This window comes from Phoxinus phoxinus (assembly GCF_949152265.1).
Source record: "Phoxinus phoxinus genome assembly, chromosome: 20".
Taxonomy (NCBI): Eukaryota; Metazoa; Chordata; class Actinopteri; order Cypriniformes; family Leuciscidae; genus Phoxinus; species Phoxinus phoxinus.
The window spans coordinates 18,554,508-18,573,280 of NC_136895.1; the positions used below are offsets into that span (position 1 = coordinate 18,554,508).

The following is an 18,773-nucleotide window of genomic DNA, read 5'->3' on the forward strand; positions in this document are numbered from 1 at the left end:
GCCTTGTTTTGCTTTGCTATGTTTTTCATTTTAAAACAGCACAGAGAAAGGCTTTAACAACGTCTTTGCTATTTTGCTGTTTTGTTTAGTCTTGTCTTTCATGTTTTGTTTTGTTTTTGCTTTTTTTACTTTACTTTGATTTGCTCTGCTTTGCAAACACAATAAACCAAGGCATTAGCAACAGTAGCTGTTATTTTTGCTTTGATTTTTGTTTTGCTTTTGCTTTGTTTTGATAAATTGTCTTTCATTTGCAAACACCATATAGAGTAAGGCGTTAGCAACACTAGCTGTTTTTATTTACCTTTCTTTGCTTTGAATTTTTCTCTGTGCTGTTTTTTTTCATTTGCAAAAAAATATTTACCGTAATAAAGCTATTGTTTCTGTTTCAAACGGTCTATTTAACATTAGCAGATGGCATGTGTACATGAATATACTGTAACATCATGTGTGAATAAGGGCGCCATTTACTCATTCTCCTCTTCCTCAAGGCCTTGTCTGTTGAAATCATTATATCTTTAGTAATTTGGTCTGAGAAGTAGCCCAGGGTATTATTGTTAGAGCTCTCTGTGATGTTCCCGGTTCTCCCCTCAACTCATAATTAAAACAAAAATATCCCTCACTGGCAGTACATGTGATTATGGCCTGAGCCAAATCTTAAGTAACAGCGGTTATCATTATGATATGAAGGAGGGATTATTGCGAATGAAGGAAATAAAAGCAGAAAACAACCTTTTGAACTCTTTTTGTACACTGGATGCTGTGCCTCAAATAAACATGCTTTGCCATAGGGGAAATTGCAGATTTCAAATAACCAGACACATTTTGTAAGCAACTATGTGTTGATATTCATGAGATGAAACAATTTTCAATTCTTTGTTATTTAAATCAGGAATGTTTAGCAGAAACATCTTTTGGAAAAAAGATCATCTCAAATAATAAAGTTTTGGATCTTTTTAATTTAGTTAAAGGAATATTCACCAAAAAAAAATGTATTGTTATAATTTGCGTCATTTTAAACCCATACTGTTTCATATATATATATATATATATATATATATATATCAATTTAATTTATTTGATCAAAAATACAGTACAACAGTAATATTGTGAAATATTATTACAATTTAAAATAACCGTTTTCTATTTGAGTATATTGTAAAATGTAATTTAATCATGTGATGGCAAAGCTGAATTTTCAGCATCATTACTCCAGTCTTTAGTCTCACATGATCCTTCAGAAATCATTCTAATAATCTGATTTGCTGCTCAATATTTTTTTTTTATTGTTATTATCAATGTTGAAAACAGTTGTGCTGCCTAATTTGGTGATTCAAAAAATTGAATAAAAAATTGAATAGAAAAATAGTTATGCTTATATGGACAGCATGTTAGCATATATATGTACAGTATAGCCTATATTATTTAAAATCATTGTTTTCATTGTTGAATGAACGATACCGTTACATGTTTTCACATCATCTTTGTGCTTTTTAGGGCTGTCGATTGACTACTCGGCCAACAAGCTGTACTGGATAAGTTCGGGAAACGGAACCATTAATAGGTGTAACCTGGATGGGAGTGGCCTGGATGTGATTGACAGCTTGAAAAAAGAGCTACAGAAAGCCATGGCATTAGCGGTGATGGGTGAGTGAAGGCTGTTTTCATCAGCATTAATTTAGTAAGGTTAATTATAACCAAGCAAATAATGGAGCTATTGAATTAGTACGCTGATAGACAGTATAAATGGTTTCAGAACAGCGGTGTATGAGTGATAAGGAATACTTTTTATGCTGAATGTGGGCTCTGGGGTTTTTGTTAAAGCTTAATTGTGGAGCTGTTTTAGTACACTGCAATTACAAATCAATAGAGCGAGATTATTGTTTCCAAAGGGTTTGGATCGCAACTCTAATCATGTTCTGACATGGGTTTTTTCTTACATTGATGACTCACATCTTTTGATGTCACTCACAGCTGTTTGCTGATTGTACCAGTTTTGAGACTTGGCCAAAGACAGATATTAATTTGTTCTGTCATCTTATGTGTGCTCATGACTCACGGTCGGGTTTCAGTACAAATCATAAAGATTTATCATGACTTACATTTATTCATTTAGCAGGTGCGAATGAAAAAGCATTGACAAGAAAGATTTGATGATCCTCATTTTTTTCTGTATACAAGTGTCTGCTAATTGAGCAAATGTTAAATGGTATTCAACTCATTTAACTTGTGTAATGTGGCTTATTCCTACATGACTTTCCTGAACAGAAAACTCAGGCGCAACTAATGTAGACGACTTGATTTGACCCTGATGGATTTGATTGGACTTATAAAAAGTGAAGATATGTTGGGAAGTGATATTTTTGTGATGCTTCTGGAATACTTGATTGGTCAATCTATGGGAAAAAGCTTTGCTTTGCTTTTTGGTTTCTTTAGCTTTGCATTATTATTTTATCTCCAATTTGCAATGCAACCTCTTTCTCATAATAACGGAATATGCATTCTATTACATAAAATATTATAAACCGATACAAATTTAGATTTTAAAAGTCTCTGTTTGTTTGTTTTTTATTGTTAATTTATGACTATATTGTAAGGTTTTACCAGTTTAATTTACCATAAATGAGGGCAAAAAGGCTAGCTGTAAAATCACTTTTTTGGATTTTTTAAATATTTTCAGAAAATATTATTGAAACTTTTTTCTCTCTGTAAAGTGCACTGCTGGATTGTGCACAATAAGATTAAGTACATTTATTATGAAAGTAAATAGGGAGTAAATAGCCAGTTTTGACTCCATATTGTCTTTAAAGAACCACTTTCAACAACAAACGTCTATAGTTAAATTTTTAAATGTGTTTTTTGCCAAGAGCAGATAGTTTTAATTTCATTGTCTTTCTCTCACATAAAGAAACTCAGTGAAGCACTTGCCCGTTTGCCCCTCTTGTTTTCATCATTTAATTTCTTCTGACCTGGTGCGTAAGTGTTGAAAAGGGTTCTGGGAGCACGGTGCCCATTTTTCATCATTTGTGGATTGACGTTAATCTGTTTATGAGTGAAACAGCTGCTTCAAAAGCAGAGGATCATCAGCTGAAGACATCAATTCTGCTGTTTGAAATATCTAACCTTCAGCTTTCAGGAGATAAAACGTCCTGACTTCCAAGGGAGAGAAGATCTGGAAGCTTTTTAATTAGGCCTAACATATCATTGTTGAGGTTTGTGGTGGTATCCTGATAGGTATTCGGGACTGTGCGGGAATAGAAATTCAGCTGTATTTGGATAGAGACTGTATCATGGGGCTGTCAGTGGACAGGACTGTTTCACGTTATTTGGGAGCCAGGTCGTTTGTTCATGTGAAATTTAGCGATTTTTTAGTGTAAATTGTTTCTATAACATTCTTTTGGGTTATGGTGTATGGTTACCAAAAAAAAAAAAAAAAAATCACAATGGCACATTTAATGAAAAAATTCAATTGATTACATAACTTGAAATATAACTTAGAGCTTTTAAATATATAAATTTAATTCTCACAATTAATTAATATGTTGTTTTACATCGTATTTATGCACTATATTATTTATCATTCATTTCATATATTTAAAAAATAGTTTTACTGTTAAACAATTCAGTTGAATATATTTAAAAAAAAACAATGGCTTGAAATGTAACTCATCCAATCAGATTTTAGAATATTTAAATATACAATATGTATATTATACTTTTGTGTATGCAAGTATTTTTTATGAGTACAGTTTATGATTCACTGCACTGATATCTAACCATAGGCATCATACATTGTGTAATATATATTAATAATTTGTATTACATTTCCTGAAACAACTATATTGTGAAATGTAATTTTAAAGCCATAGAAATTATAACTCATTTAATTTAGCTTATTCCGCCCACTCCTATATCTCAGTAGAGGCTGTGTAATATTTTGTGCAATGAACCCGAGGTAAAAGATCTTGAATCTTGAAGACTGTGTAACAGATAAATCATCTACCCAGCCAACTTTAATAAAATGCAATTGGAATCCCAAACATGCCGAATGGGAAGGTATTATTCGATTAAACCCTGAGGAACAACCTGTTCTCGCTTCTACTATATCATCTTCTCAAAGCCTCTCACAATCAGATACTGACGTTGGCAACGTCTAATATAATCAGACTGAACACTACACCAGCAAACAGCAGCTACGAGCTGGTAATGGAGTGATGGTTGAGAAGTGTTTTCTCTGGTCAGCCACACCGAACACTGTTTATTCCCCTCATTTATGTGGAGCCGTACTATATAACACCCTTGTTATGCAGACTTATTTAGAAGGCTCATACAAGTCATTGAATCAAACAAGACGGAAACAAAGAAATTTATGGTGAAATCAAACAGCAGAGAAATTCGTGAGAAACACGGACTGACTGTCATTTTAAGACTCATTGTTTTTGTCTCTCTTTATTACCAACTTTCTTTTTCCTTTCTTTTCTGTCAGATGAAACAACTCACCCTCGTCCTATGCATTCTGGGTTCTCGTCTCATGGACGTTTGATTGTTACACTCGTTTGTTTAATATTAATGTCTAATTAACCCCGTTTTTAACCAGCTGTCCCGGGAGTAAGGAAACAAGTAACGAGATAATGAATTATTAATGACTTCGCTTCCATTTTCATTTTCTTTGTCATTGTTGTCTTTACATGACATAGTCCGTTCGTTCTTCCACTTGAAGAACTTTTGGACCTTATTTGGGAAATGTTTAATGTGTTGAATGAAAATAACTTTACTTTTATGTACTCTGAAATCGGACAAAGATTCAGTGGATTAAAAGACGGGATTTTATGTAATTTAAATCACAATACAGGTTTTTTGCAGGAAGTTGAATGAAAAGGGTATCAAATTAGCCCTTATATTCATGCCATTATAGTGTTGTGAAAAAGTAAAAGCATCCCATTAAAAGTTTATTCAACACAAGTATCTACAAAATGTAATTGTCTTCTGTGGAAAAAGTAAAAACTTATATTTCATATTTGTATTTAACTTGTACATTTAGTTCAGATGAGGCTATGAGGGATAGAAGTAGTTTGTTCAATGACTTTACTTTTATGTATGATAAGAGTCGACAAACTCTCAGTAGACAAAAAGACTTCAGCCTTCATTAAACTTGATTTGATGTAATTTTAATGTTATACAGATCACAAAATAACACTTTTTTTCTTGAAATTTAATTAACAAAAAGGGTATAAAATAAGTCCATGCCAGTACAGTGCTGTGAAAAAGTAATTGCACCACATTAAAAGGTCGTTTTTAACTTGCATGGATTTATTGAAACTAGAACATAATTTGAACCATTGGAACAATGACTTTTGGAATCTTTCATTCAACATATCTAGAGAAATGTAATCGTCTTATCTGGAAAAAGTACAGTAAGTTAAACAGCTAATCTTTACATTTAGTTTAGTTCAGTTTTTTAGGTCTTAGCATACTGGTACCATATTCTTGACCAAACAATTTACAGAGCTTTAAATAAAGTGCAACCTATTTACCGATGGTCTGTTAATCTGCACTTGATTCTAATTTTAGGTGATATTGACTTAGGGGTGTACTTACTTTTTCACACACAAGAAACTGATATGCTGCTTGATTAAGTTGTGCAAATCTTTACAAAATGTACATTTGAAATGTAATCTGTTCAAATGTGTATGACCTAATATGTTACAAAGAAAACAAAAATGGTGTATGTAAATCTCTACCAGTTGACTCATTCCCAGCCTCATTTTGTTCGCATCAAATTAAATATGTACCCTAACTCCATTCAGGAACTTTCTCCACCATGGAGGATCTAAACGATCCTCCGCTGTGCCCTACGTGAAGTATACACTAAGACTGTTCTCCGTAATTCATTTTCTCTGGGTTTTGTGCCTGCCAACGGCTGATAGCTTTAACTCAGGCCGAGCTCTAAGAATAGTCCTGCTTGCTTTTGGCATCTGTATGTAATCCATTCAGGGCTGCCAGGGGACTAGGATGCCGCTGCTCGCACCTATGGGATTCGTAAGTGCTGAGAGGGTGGGTAAAACAGAGGTACAGTGGTGTGGTTTGGCACCAAGGGACGTCTCCTCCTTCAATCTAAGACACGACTCGCAAGTAATACGAGCATAGGAATGTGTAGCTCGTCGTGAGCGGTTCGGGTCACCGGGGAAAGGGATGTTGGGAGACTGTGGCACACTTGCAGTCCTTTTTATGATGTGTAATCAGAGCCGATGTGTTCGCACTGAGTCCTGGATGTTTTTCTCGGTTTTGTACCATTTCTTAAAGGCTGAGTTGACACGCTATAGGGCTTAGTGGATTTGCAGTGTGCTGTCCGCAGCAAAGAAATACAGCATGGATAAAAACACATCAGTAAAGAAGCTCAATTTCATCCCAGTTCAGTTTCAGAGAGGATAAGTATGTGTATTTATATAATAAATGCCAAGAAGTATTATATTCCTTGCAGCCATAACCAAATATTGAAACCGCATTTTCTAATTCTTCTATAATTAAAATGCAAGTTTGTATGACCCCTTATAACTAAGGTCAAAAATATGTATTATTATTTATTGAATATTTATTTAAATAATTTAAAAATATATATATTATTTATAAGTATTTAAATAATAAATACTACTAATAATAGTAATTTAATAATAATAATAATAATGTATTATACAAGTAATACTATATAATAAAATATAATTGCATTAATTCTATTATTTTATTTTGTTAAAATAAAGTAAAAATGTTCATTCATAAATACTTTTGTTTTGTTTGTTTCCTTTCGTCTTCCATTGGTTTGACCGACAGATAGTCCTGCCGGAAATTCATGCTATTGGTTTAACCAATGTCATGTTAATCTTAAATATTTTAATTGGATTAAGGCAGGCAAAAGAAATACAGAAATATTTGTGAAAAACAAAAGGTTACATTTTAACCTGAAATCTTGATGTTGGAAAAAAAAAGTGAATGTGTTACTTGTTAACTAGATATTTTAATGTTTTTCCAACTGTTCCAAAACATATTTTTCTCTCTAGGTGGGAAGTTATGGTGGGCGGACGATGTTCTCGCTCAGCTTGGGACCGTTAACAAGAGGGACGGAAAAAACCTGACGGTTCTTCGGAATAAGACCACAGGCGTCGTCCACATCAAAGTGTATGACAAAGACAGTCAGAAAGGTAAAACGAAACATCTCTCCAAATTCAACAACTTTACAAAAGTCACTAAGATCAAATTAGGATCAAATCAAAGAACCAGCAAAATCAGGGTTCCCACACCTTTTGATCACTGAATTCCCTTTATTGACTTTTTAAACGTGTTAAGCACCTTTTTTGAAGCAAAAATAACTATATTGTTATACATGTATAGTAAAATGACTTATATCGTCATATTGCCCACTCCTAATGGATAATAATTGTAAGTTTTTAATTTAGTAGTTTGTGTATATATGTATTAGAAAAGAAAAGATCCTTGTCATTTCCACAAGGTGAGGTTGCACATGACTTGGACAGCGGTTATGTTTCTACACACACACATTGTTAAAATCCCTTCGCTCTTTATGAATAATGGTGAGGGACATTCATATCACTGACAGGTCTATTAGCGGAGGAGTGCTTGATCCTCTCAATGCTCTATTAGGATTAAAAAAACTGGCAATTAGAGGCTCTTTAAGGTAAATCTTTTTGCTTCCGTCTCAAATCTCCTCATACCAATTAGCTCCCTCATTTATCTCTCTGACACGGACCTCATGGGAGCGAAGGCCCGTCTCATTACGCCACTTCAAATGAGCTAACTGGGGATTTTCTGACAAGGTGTCCGAGGAACAAAGTCAAAGCCACCGTTTTTTTCTCTTTTTGTGTTTGTGATGTTCCTGAAATTGGTTTAAGAAAGTGCACAAGCTAGAGGGTTTTGACGGATTTGCATTAGATACACCTGTTCGCCTTCACGAATGATTAGTTAATTAGTAATTCTCTTCGTAGGTCGCAATCCTTGCGTCCCGAACAACGGCGGGTGTTCCCAGCTGTGCCTGCCCACCTCTGAATCCACTCGGACGTGTTCTTGTACCACGGGCTACAACCTTCGTCCGGACCGGTCCACCTGTGAAGGTACGACCATTAGTTCTGACCTGAGCGTACGTGTGTAATTAACCTTTGGATCTCAGAGGTATTCATTATTTTGAAGAGTAGGGTTCATTTTTTTGGGGGTTGACTCTTTGGTAGGTCTTCAGTCTTTCCTGATGTACTCCATTAATGAAGGGATAAGAGGACTGTCTCTTGATCCAAGCGATAACTCTGAAGTTTTGATGCCGTTAACTGGCACTCTGTTCACTGTGGGTCTGGACTATCATGCCGGTAAGTGCACTTTTATCTGTTTTCTGTTTGATTCTAAAAGAAAAGGAAACTAAATCTAAGAGGAGAAAAAATATTTTGATTATTTTTAAATCACTAAGACATTTTTATTTTAATACTTTTTTTACTGACATATATAGTATCAGCGTTGTTGTAGTTTATTTATATACTATTATAGTATTTATTTTTTATTTTGAATTAGTTTTCACTTAAATTTCAGTTTTAGTAATTTTAGTATTTCAATTAAAACATTTGTTTCAGTTATTCACCAATGCAGCATTTTTTTTTCTCTTTTCATCTATTTTTTTTTTCTTTTTTCATCTAATTTTAATTTTAAATGTTATTACTGATTAATTATTAAATCCGAAAAGGAAAATGTATTTTAATACTTTTTACTGATAGGTACAGGTATCAGTGTTATTTAATTAAATTGTTATTTTTTGGTGATTTTGTTATGTGGTTGTGTCTTTATTTTGTTTCTGTTTTTGCAAATTTAGTATTCCAATTTAAAATGTATGGTTTACATTAAAATCGTTTTGTTATTCATCTAATATTCATATTGTATTTGATGTCAGCTTTATTTAAATTACTTTATTTCAATTGAATGGCATAAAGAGTGCAGTCTTATAGAATGAGTAAGGGTCAAAGTAATAAATTATGGTTGTTTTGATATAACTTCACTGCTATAATGGTTAAAAATTGTTTTTTTAAATTACTTTGTAATAAAAAATGCACACAGATGTACTCATGTACTATTTTGTTTTCCTCATTAAAAAGTTTTTACCCTCAATGAACAGTGTAAAAATAATTTAAAATGATGAACTTTAAAGTTCTACTGGCTAAAATGATCTATAATTGTACTTGTAAAATTAGCTGTTAATGTTTTTTTTTTTTCATAAACCTTTGAATTGTACTTAGAAACCAAAGCAATTAGGCATTGCCATGCCATGTGTACAACAATAAATCACCCCTTGACATGGGGAAAACTTTCGTTTGCAGGGAATCTGCCAGTAATTCGTACAGATTTATCTAGTGCAGTAATTGGACAGCTGTCTCCGCACTGAGACAGAAATGCCACTCTTTGCATCAGCGACAGACAGTTTACAGCTTCCCATTTGCATGATAGAGCAAATATTGGCATTGCATTGCATGTGTACTGTATATATATTTTTTTCATTGTGAGATGAGGTGAAGGGTGGAGATATGCTGTTCTGACAGATGGAAGATAATCGAAACAGATTAGCTGGACAGATGAGGCGATGTCTCATAACCATGTGAATGGGCTTTCATTGGAGTTTTTGTCCAAAGGGATACAGTGTAATGTACATTTGAGTAGGCGAGGAGCTGGTGATGCACAAAGCTCCGGATAAAACTGTGCAGCCAAGTCAAAGCAATTTTCATAAAAACGTTTTGAAGGGGACAGACCATGGGAGCCAGGACAATCACGAGTACTTTAGGACTTTTTTTTGCCTCTATTGTTTTGGAGAAGAGACGGGTTTGATTGAGATCAAAAAGGGCAAAGACATTTCAGCCAGTTGGAGCAGACCTATTTTTTAGGTAAAGCTTGGCAGTTCTTACATTTAAAAAAAGAAATAATGGAGCCTTGTTTATTCCAAATTGGCCATCAACACAAGATTGTGCACAGTCCTAAGCCGCTGTGACGTAAAAGACAAAAACGAAAAATACATTTCATGCTTTTAAGAATATTTTATTTTAGGAATAATTGTTGCTTGCCACTTTTATTTAGAGTACATCAAGGTTATTATAGTGAACAAAAACTAAAACCATAAAAAAATAAACCATAAAAAAAGTCAACTGAAATAAAATAACTTTTTTTTTCGGGGAGTTGACAAAACAACAAGTTTAACTTGATGTACTAAAATAACTAAAACTAAAGCTGAAATCAAATGTATTACAAAAACAATGACTACAAAAATGACAAAAGCACACAAGACAATTACTAAAAACCTTTTACTAAAATGAAAAAAACAATACAAATGACATATACAAATACAATATATTTTAGTGTGATGGCAGCAAAGGTTATCTAAATGCAAAGTTACGTACAATATTCCAATATGGAAACAATATATAATAAATATGCTCTTTGCCCCCATAATAAGGTAGTTATATAATTTAGGGTCTAACTAGTCAGTGTTAAGTAGCCAAACATTTGGTTTTTGGGTTTTTAGGAAATGACACATTGTACTGGACGGACATGGGCTCCAACAGAATCTCTAGATCCAGCCGAGATCAGACCTGGAGAGAGGACATCGTCACAAACGGTCTTGGACGCGTTGAAGGACTTGCAGTGGACTGGATTGCAGGTGAGTCCGTTTCTATTCTTTTAGCATTTCTATGCTTTTCCAAGTAGCCTTGATGTTGTCTGGCTTATTGTTTCTCTGTTGGTTCAGGGTCTTTGTTGCTTTGCATCCAAAGGTAACATTTACTGGACGGACCATGGCTTAAATCTCATTGAGGTTGCTCGGTTGAACGGTATGTACCGTGCCGTGGTGATATCTGAGGGACTTGATCAACCCAGAGCCATTGCGGTACACCCAATGAAAGGGTATGTATTGCACTGTGGTTTATTTTCCTCTACTGCTAAGCTTCAATTTCCCCCAAGTGTGGCAACACGAATGACCTATGATTGTCCAGAGAACAGTTAGCGTGTGCAATTAGCACTTCAAAGCTTGTTAACTGCAGATGTACGTCCTCCTTAAAGGCATTATAATTTCCGTAGCATGTATTCTAATATGAGTTGCTCATCATAATCTTGACCTCGTGTTTGTAATGAGTTATCTCATTAAATAAAGCTTTGTACTGTTGTAGGTTGGAGTATAAACATTAAGCTTCAACATATTTCCGATCCCTAATATCATGTGGCTTCATCTATTTTGGGGTTCTATCTTACTCAGAAATTGGTCAGTGATATTTGGTATAATTAGGCTCAGATTAGTCCGGAACAACTTAAAATATTCCCGTTTTAAAATCAATATGACATTGGAAGTGAATTTACTTACAAATTCTTGGTCTTGTTGTGAAATATTCACTGGTGCATGTTATTCCAAAGGAAATTCTGACCTTACAATCTCTCATCAAAATAATTAGCTTCACCTGAAATGACGTTTCTTCCTAGTCACCAAGGACTTAATTTTAAACTTCTACCTTTTAAAATCTGTCTTATGGAGACCACTTTTAATGATCCACTCCCTGATGGATAAAATGTCATGTCATCTAGTCAAATACATTGTACCTTTAAGTGTACAAGAGCTTGTAACTGGAGCAGTACCCTTAAAGGGACACCTTTGTACCGTATTTACCCCTACAACGTTCATAGTAGTACCTTGGGGGTACATTTTACCACTCTGAGGTACAAATATGCAATTTTAGGATTAGAGGAAAGTTGGGCCTTTAAAGGTTCTGCTCCAGGGACAAGCTGTTGTACCCAAAAGGTAAAAATGTTGCATTTTTTTTCTGACTGTATGGTTTTACTTAGAAATGGGCTGTGAATTTTAAAACCACTTTCTAATTAGGATTTCTGTACTTCTCAGAAGAGCTTGAATACAGCATTATGCTTGTTTTCATTGTAACTGAAGATAAATCTTGGAATTCAACCTGTGCAAAGGTCAAAATTCCTCAGGAAGACTAATGGTATTTTTCTTTGAATTCATGCAGGTTTCTGTTCTGGACAGAGTGGGGCCAGAGTCCTACCATCTCCAGGTCACGTCTCGATGGTTCAGAGCAATCCGTGCTTGTTAGCACCGGACTAGCAAAGCCTAACGGTGTCTCCATAGACTACCAGGTCTGCTTCCTCTACTTGTCTAAAGTGCTTACAGTACGTTGCAGGCGGCTGCAGTCTATGTTGATTTCATGGCTTTACTAGCAGCTTTAGGCGCTGAGAACATATAACCCATCATTCTTAATACAATAGATGCATGAAGTTTGTCTTCCAACTGCATTGTAGGAAAATAAATTATACTGGTGCGACGCCCGCAACAACAGGATCGAAAGAATCAACCTTGAGCGGGGTGAGCAGAGGGAGATTGTGTTCTCATCGAGTGGGGTGGATATGTTTTCCATAGCAGTCTTTGGGGCTTACCTCTTCTGGTCTGACAGGTAATTTATTTTTCCATAAATGTTACAGTCTCTACGAATGGCCCAAGAAAACAGACACCGTCCCACTTTCCCTACAAGGTCACAATGCTAGCGCAAGAAGACACATTTGATTATATCAGAATCTCCCGCAGTTCAATGTCATTCCAAGGATGGGTTACCTCACCTTCTGTTAGACCAGCTGTGTACTGTATTTTAATGAGATCTTTGGTTTTAATTAGTCGAGGGCCATTGATTAGCAAGTGTCAAACTTTTGGTCTTGTGCCCCCATGACGGAAGAGCCTACGCCAACGGATCCATCCGCCGTGCTTCCAAGAAAGATGCTGTGGACGTGGTCACTATCAGGAGCGGCTTGGGCGTCAGTCTGAAAGATGTGAAGGTCTTTAACCAGGATCGGGAGAAAGGTTGAGGTTTTACTTAATGGCAGTTTTCCTGTTCTTTGAACATTGCACCAATGCACACAAGTACATTCATACATTTATCCCAGATAAAGCAGGGTTGTCTACTCCCGCTCCTGGAAGGCCACCTAGCTCCAACCTGTTTCGACACAATTTTCTGAAAAACCCTGAAGGCCCTGATTTGCTGCTTCAGGGGTGTTTAATGAAGAATAGAGCTAAACTCGATAGAAAAGTGGCCCTTCAGGAGCAGGATTGCAAATGAACACCTGCCAACTGACACACATGTAAACAAGATCAATTCAACTTGCTGTCAATAGCAGTAAATGTCTGAGAAAGTTTTAGTTTTCTGAGCAATACAATAAGGGAATAGTTCACCCTAACATGAAATCCTCACGCCGTACTAAACCTGTATTTTGTTTGCATGCTGAAGCAGTCTCTTTGGTGATATCATTTGTTGAGGCACTTCGTAGGGAGCCTGATCTCTGATTTTTCGACTTACCCAGGTACGAACGCTTGCAGCAAAGCGAACGGAGGATGCCAGCAACTTTGTTTTTACTTGGGGAATAACCAGAAAACCTGTGCTTGTGCCCACGGATATCTTGCTCAGGATGGACTCAGGTGCAACAGGTACGAAGGTTACCTGCTCTACTCCGAGAGGACCGTCTTGAGGAGTATTCATCTCTCGGACGAGAATGACCTCAACTCCCCCATCAGGGCGTATGAGAACCCAACTTATTTTAAGAACATTATAGCTTTGGCCTTTGATCATCGGCAGAAAATGCAAGGAACAAATCGGATTTTCTTCAGCGATGTTCATTATGGGAATATACAAGTTATCAATGATGACTGGACAGAACAACGCATCATTGCTGAGAGTAAGTAATTGTGTCTAATTACTTTGATGCGTTTTTTACTTGCCGATGTCCTTATCAATTGCGCTTCTTGAAACGAATAGTTTTTTAGTTCTTTTGTCTGCTGACATTAGTTGTATTGATAAACTTTTCATCTGTTCACACTGTGAAGATGTTAGACAATGTTTGAATTAGGAAACAAATTACTTTCGAATATTGCTGATAAATGGTTTTCAGACATCCTTGACCTTTTAGTTTTTATCACGTTTGTGATGGTGATGTATTTTAAACATTTGAATGAATTGAATATTGTTTGTATAAATAGAATACGGTTGTTTTTCAAACCTGGACCTTTCTCCTGATCCCTTCTATTTAAACATCCAGCCTGATGCTGTCCATAGTACTTTCACAACACATTTACATTATTTGCAATGCAGCTCATATTTGTAGTGGCATCATGGCCGATTAACTGTGGGGAAATGTAAATAAATTATCTGTACAGGGTACAGCCAATTACTCTGATAAAGCAGCAGCCCAGTAGCCGGCATTGGAATTCATACCTCATGTGATTTATCAGGCCCTAACCTTGTCAACATTAACACACGTCTCATTTAATCAGTATGCCATTAACCTGCAGAGCTGTCATTTCACAGCTGCCGTGCTGAACGATAGCTTGCCTGAGAGGAATTGTGATATTTGTCAAACGAGGCCGTGCATTGTTACACCTGACCCTAGACACTAAGCTTTATGCTTTGTCATGGATTTATGCTGATATATTGCAGATTGGCGTTCGGCTGATAAACAGCTTATTTCTATGTAGCCTTCTCTTGATCGAGAGCTGATAGACGTGAAGGAATGGGTGAACTGGCTTTTTGGTCGAACTGGCTTTTTAAAATCATCTTTTATAATAGGCTAGCTGATTTGTAATGATTTTAGTTCAGTTTTATTTTGAGTTTAAATGGAGAACTGACTTGTCAGGGTGAATCTCACGAAACATGTCTTGGTGACGTTTAATCCCAAAATTAACGAAATTATAATAAATTTGATTTTTTTCTTTTAGGAAATTATATTTAGCTTTTGTTTAAGATTTTTTTTAAAGATTGTTATATTATATTTTTTTAATGTTTATTTTTAAGATTTTACTGCTTTCATATTTTCACTCAGAAATTGTTAGTGAATATCTCAAATAATTACAAATAAATGGCAAGTTACACATTAATATATTAATATATAGACACATTATATATATATATATATATATATATATATATATATATATTATAAGTATTTATTTGTTTTACTATATTGACTTTGTCATTGAAATCTTATTCTTATATAAGAATGTAATCATCACCAAGAATACATAAAACACATTATGATAATGTGAATTTGGGACGAATTTGCTTAATTGTCATGAAAATAATGTCTATTCAGTGGTCCTAAAAGTAGGGTAAGTAATTGCTTTATGCAGAATATAACTGAATTTTGATTTTGATTTATTATTTTTGGGTGAAATCTGACCTGGACATGTTTTTTGTAAATTTCATCTGTCAGTTGTAACTGTGTGTTGCTTCAACAGCTCCTAAGACCAGCTTTTGTTGACAGGACAGTTCAATGCCGACGTGCTATTGCTGCTTCTCTGAATCAAAGCCTGTTGAAGACCAGACCGTTGCTGATATTTACCTCTATAGACCTCATTCACAGCAGCTCCATTGATTTTTAACAGGAATGAAAGCGAGGTTGTGAGGGATAGACACATTCATCTCTTCAGTGGGTTGTACTGTTATTTAATGTGTTGTTGGATTGTTCTCTGCTGACAAAACACTGCAAAAAAATATATTTCCCAGAAATTCTGCCATTGCGCTGCTCAGAATAAGGTCTATAGTTTCCACCAGTGCTGATTATTAGAGACTGCTTTTTTTCACACCTAACAATGCTCAAATCTTGTTATTGATAACAGCTCACCAGCGTGAACTTCCGCAGACAGAGGAATCACACCTAATCTTATTCCTAATCTCGTTTTTCATTTGTACGAGCACCCTGCTTCCCTCTCCCTGCGTTCGCAACAGAGCCTAAGGTTTCTTTTACACTTAAATTGCGCTACTTGTAAGCTGGAGCTTTCAGGATTGTGTTACAATACATTGAATTAAATTTTGTATCAAAATATTTCAAAAACCACTTGCACAGTGTTATATTATTTCTTTGAATTGTGTACTTACATTATCCTAAATGTTTCCAAGAATTTGTAAACTCAGAGAAATTCACAATTTTCAATAGTGCCCGTCCCTTGTCGCTTGTCGCCTGTCAATGACGTACTATTCGCGTTATCCCTGGTTTCCGCTTGTACTGCCATAGTAACCATTGCGACAGATGTGGACAACTGCGTAATGTTTAGCGGCACGCTGTTGTTGTTTCGGTCAAACATTATGGACCATGCAAGCAGACTTTGGGACAAAAGGAGAAATAAAATGAGGATCAATATCGGCGTGGCGTTTTCGAGATGCCGAGAGTTTCGCATCCGCGACTAACTTCGACTTGACAGAGACGCCGCTCTTGCATGGACTTTATTAGACAGGTGAGCAAATACATAAAACTAATCAATGTTATATAGCTCAACATGATGAAATAGAATATGATCCGTATGTTATTCTAATGTTGATCTAGCTTACTGCTAGTCTCATATAGCCAACAAACTAACACATAGAATAACATTATAACTTTCAACTCCCTCAGATGCTGTTTAGTGTGATAGTGTAACGTTAGACCAAGTGAATCAGCGCTGTGTTACCTCACAAGTTTAATTAGTCAAATAAACTGACCTGTGTGAGTATTAATTCAGCATTTGCGGGTAGTTCGGTAGAATGAAATGTCCTTATTCCTTTATATCCGCTGGACTCGCGTGTGGTGCTGATATCGGTCTCTTATTAGCAATTGTGCCCCGCTTCATATCACAGTCGTTAAAAACATCAATGTATTCACTCATCCATAAACATTATTTCCCCCTAAACATTATTGTAACGCAGTTCAGATGTTATGGGAAGGAGGAGACGGGACATTTAATGTGACGCGCAATAATTACTGGTGCTTGCTTTAGCAAGGCAACAGTATTGTTATTGCTCATACTTATTATTCTTCTTATTCTTCTTCTTCCACTTTTTTTTCGTCTCGCTACTCCTCCCGCAGTTTTTGTCACAGACCCATGAATGAGGTGTCAAAACGTGCGGCCTATTTGGGAATGGTGTGCTATGACTTTTATAAGCGATCGGGCGTACGATGTTCGCCCGCCGGGCGAAATAGCAGCGAAAAAAAACGCATAGACTTACATTGCGAAAAGCACGTAACGCCCCATAGCTCAGAGCGAGGATTTCGTAGAAATGTGAAATTTACGACATTTGTAGAGGCTGGCAGGCTCTTTAAGAATATACCTCACAATGGGGTAAAAGTTGCACCCCTGGGGGGCAGGAGCGGCCCAAAGTTTTCCCATTCATTGTCTATGGCATAGGACGGCCCATGAAATGGGCCGTCCTACACCATAGTAAGCGATTTTGTATTGAACATAACTCTGGATCACAGTGTCATAGAGACAAGGGGGCGGGCTCATTTTACTCAGACGACCAATCAGTCTCTCAGGATCATTGTGAAGCTATCAGGCCACGCCCCTAGCAACCATTTAGAGCACCTTAGCAACAAGTTCCATAGACTTCCATTGAAAGAGATCAAATGGATATCTCTGGATAGAAGAGTCATAGAAACATGAGGGTGGGCTCGTTTGACTCGGGGCAGCAAACAGCCAATCGTGAATCACATCAACACTTCCTAGCCCCTCCCTAGCAACCATTGTCGAGCACCTTAGCAACCAAAATTCACAGACTCATAGCTCAGAGCAAGGATGTCGCAGAAACGTGTAATTTGGCACATTTAAAGAGACTGGCAGGCTCTGTAACAACATACCACACAATGGGGTAAAATTTGCACCCCTGGGGGGCAGGAGTGGCCTAAAGTTGCCCCAATGAAGTACTATGGTGTAGGACAGCCCATGAAATGGGCTGTCCTACACCATAGAAACCGCATTTGTATTGAACATAACTCTGGATCACAGTGTCATAGAGACAAGGAGGCGGGCTCATTTTACTCAGACGACCAATCAGTCTCTCAGGATCATTGTGAAGCTTACAAGCCACGCCCTAGCAACCATTTAGAGCTCCTTAGCAACAAGCTCCATAGACTTCCATTGAAACACATCAAAGGGATATCTCAGGATAGAAGTGTCATAGCAACATGAGGATGGGCTCGTTTGACTCGGGGCAGCAAACAGCCAATCCCCAATCACCTCAACACATCCTAGCCCCTCCCTAGCAACCATTGTCGAGCACCTTAGCAACCAAAATCCAAAGAGGGATATCTTCCATTCTGAATGTCACAGAGACGTGGGAGTTGGTTTATATCATTCATACTGACAAGCAGCCTTTGGAGTTTCATGATTGGCAGCTGCCAAGCCACTCCCTAGCAACAAAAGAGAGTACCCTAGCAACCATTTTGCAAGACCTATATCTCTGCATTAAAACATCGTATAGAGTTGGGGGTTGGTTTATACATTCACACTGACTTTGGAGCTTCATGATTGGCAGCTGCCAAGCCACTCCCTAGCAACCAAACAGATTACCCTAGCAACCGTTTTGCAAGACGTATATCTCGGCATCAGAACATCGTATAGAGATGGGGGTTGGCTCTTTTGACTCATGCTAGCAAACAGGACTTGCTACATGCTACACATGCTAGCAGTGAATAGCTACATGCTAATATTGATTAGCTAAGTGCTAAATCATGCCAAGAAAATGCTACAAACTCCATAGTAACCGTCTGTGACAACTACCAAACACCTAGTAACACCATAGCAACGACCCAGAATACCCTAGCAACTGCCTAGCAACGCCCTAGCAACCACCCAGAATACCCTAGCAACCGCCTAGCAACCACCCAGAACACCCTAGCAACCACCTAGCAACCGCCTAGCATCCACCCAGAACACCCTGGCAACCGCCTAG

At 36.7% G+C, this 18,773-nt stretch overlaps 1 protein-coding gene across 1 annotated transcript in view; it reads left to right on the top strand.

The window, feature by feature from the left end:
* The window catches only part of lrp1ba (low density lipoprotein receptor-related protein 1Ba), a 237,947-nt gene that overhangs the window by 127,569 nt on the left and 91,605 nt on the right, over positions 1–18,773 (top strand). The window contains exons 32-41 of the mRNA XM_079593787.1: positions 1,495–1,644; positions 7,053–7,193; positions 7,995–8,120; positions 8,235–8,366; positions 10,556–10,690; positions 10,803–10,932; positions 12,042–12,168; positions 12,331–12,482; positions 12,759–12,883; positions 13,381–13,752. Of these exons, the coding sequence (XP_079449913.1) occupies positions 1,495–1,644; positions 7,053–7,193; positions 7,995–8,120; positions 8,235–8,366; positions 10,556–10,690; positions 10,803–10,932; positions 12,042–12,168; positions 12,331–12,482; positions 12,759–12,883; positions 13,381–13,752 (1,590 nt within the window). The remainder of the gene's footprint in view (positions 1–1,494; positions 1,645–7,052; positions 7,194–7,994; positions 8,121–8,234; positions 8,367–10,555; positions 10,691–10,802; positions 10,933–12,041; positions 12,169–12,330; positions 12,483–12,758; positions 12,884–13,380; positions 13,753–18,773) is intronic.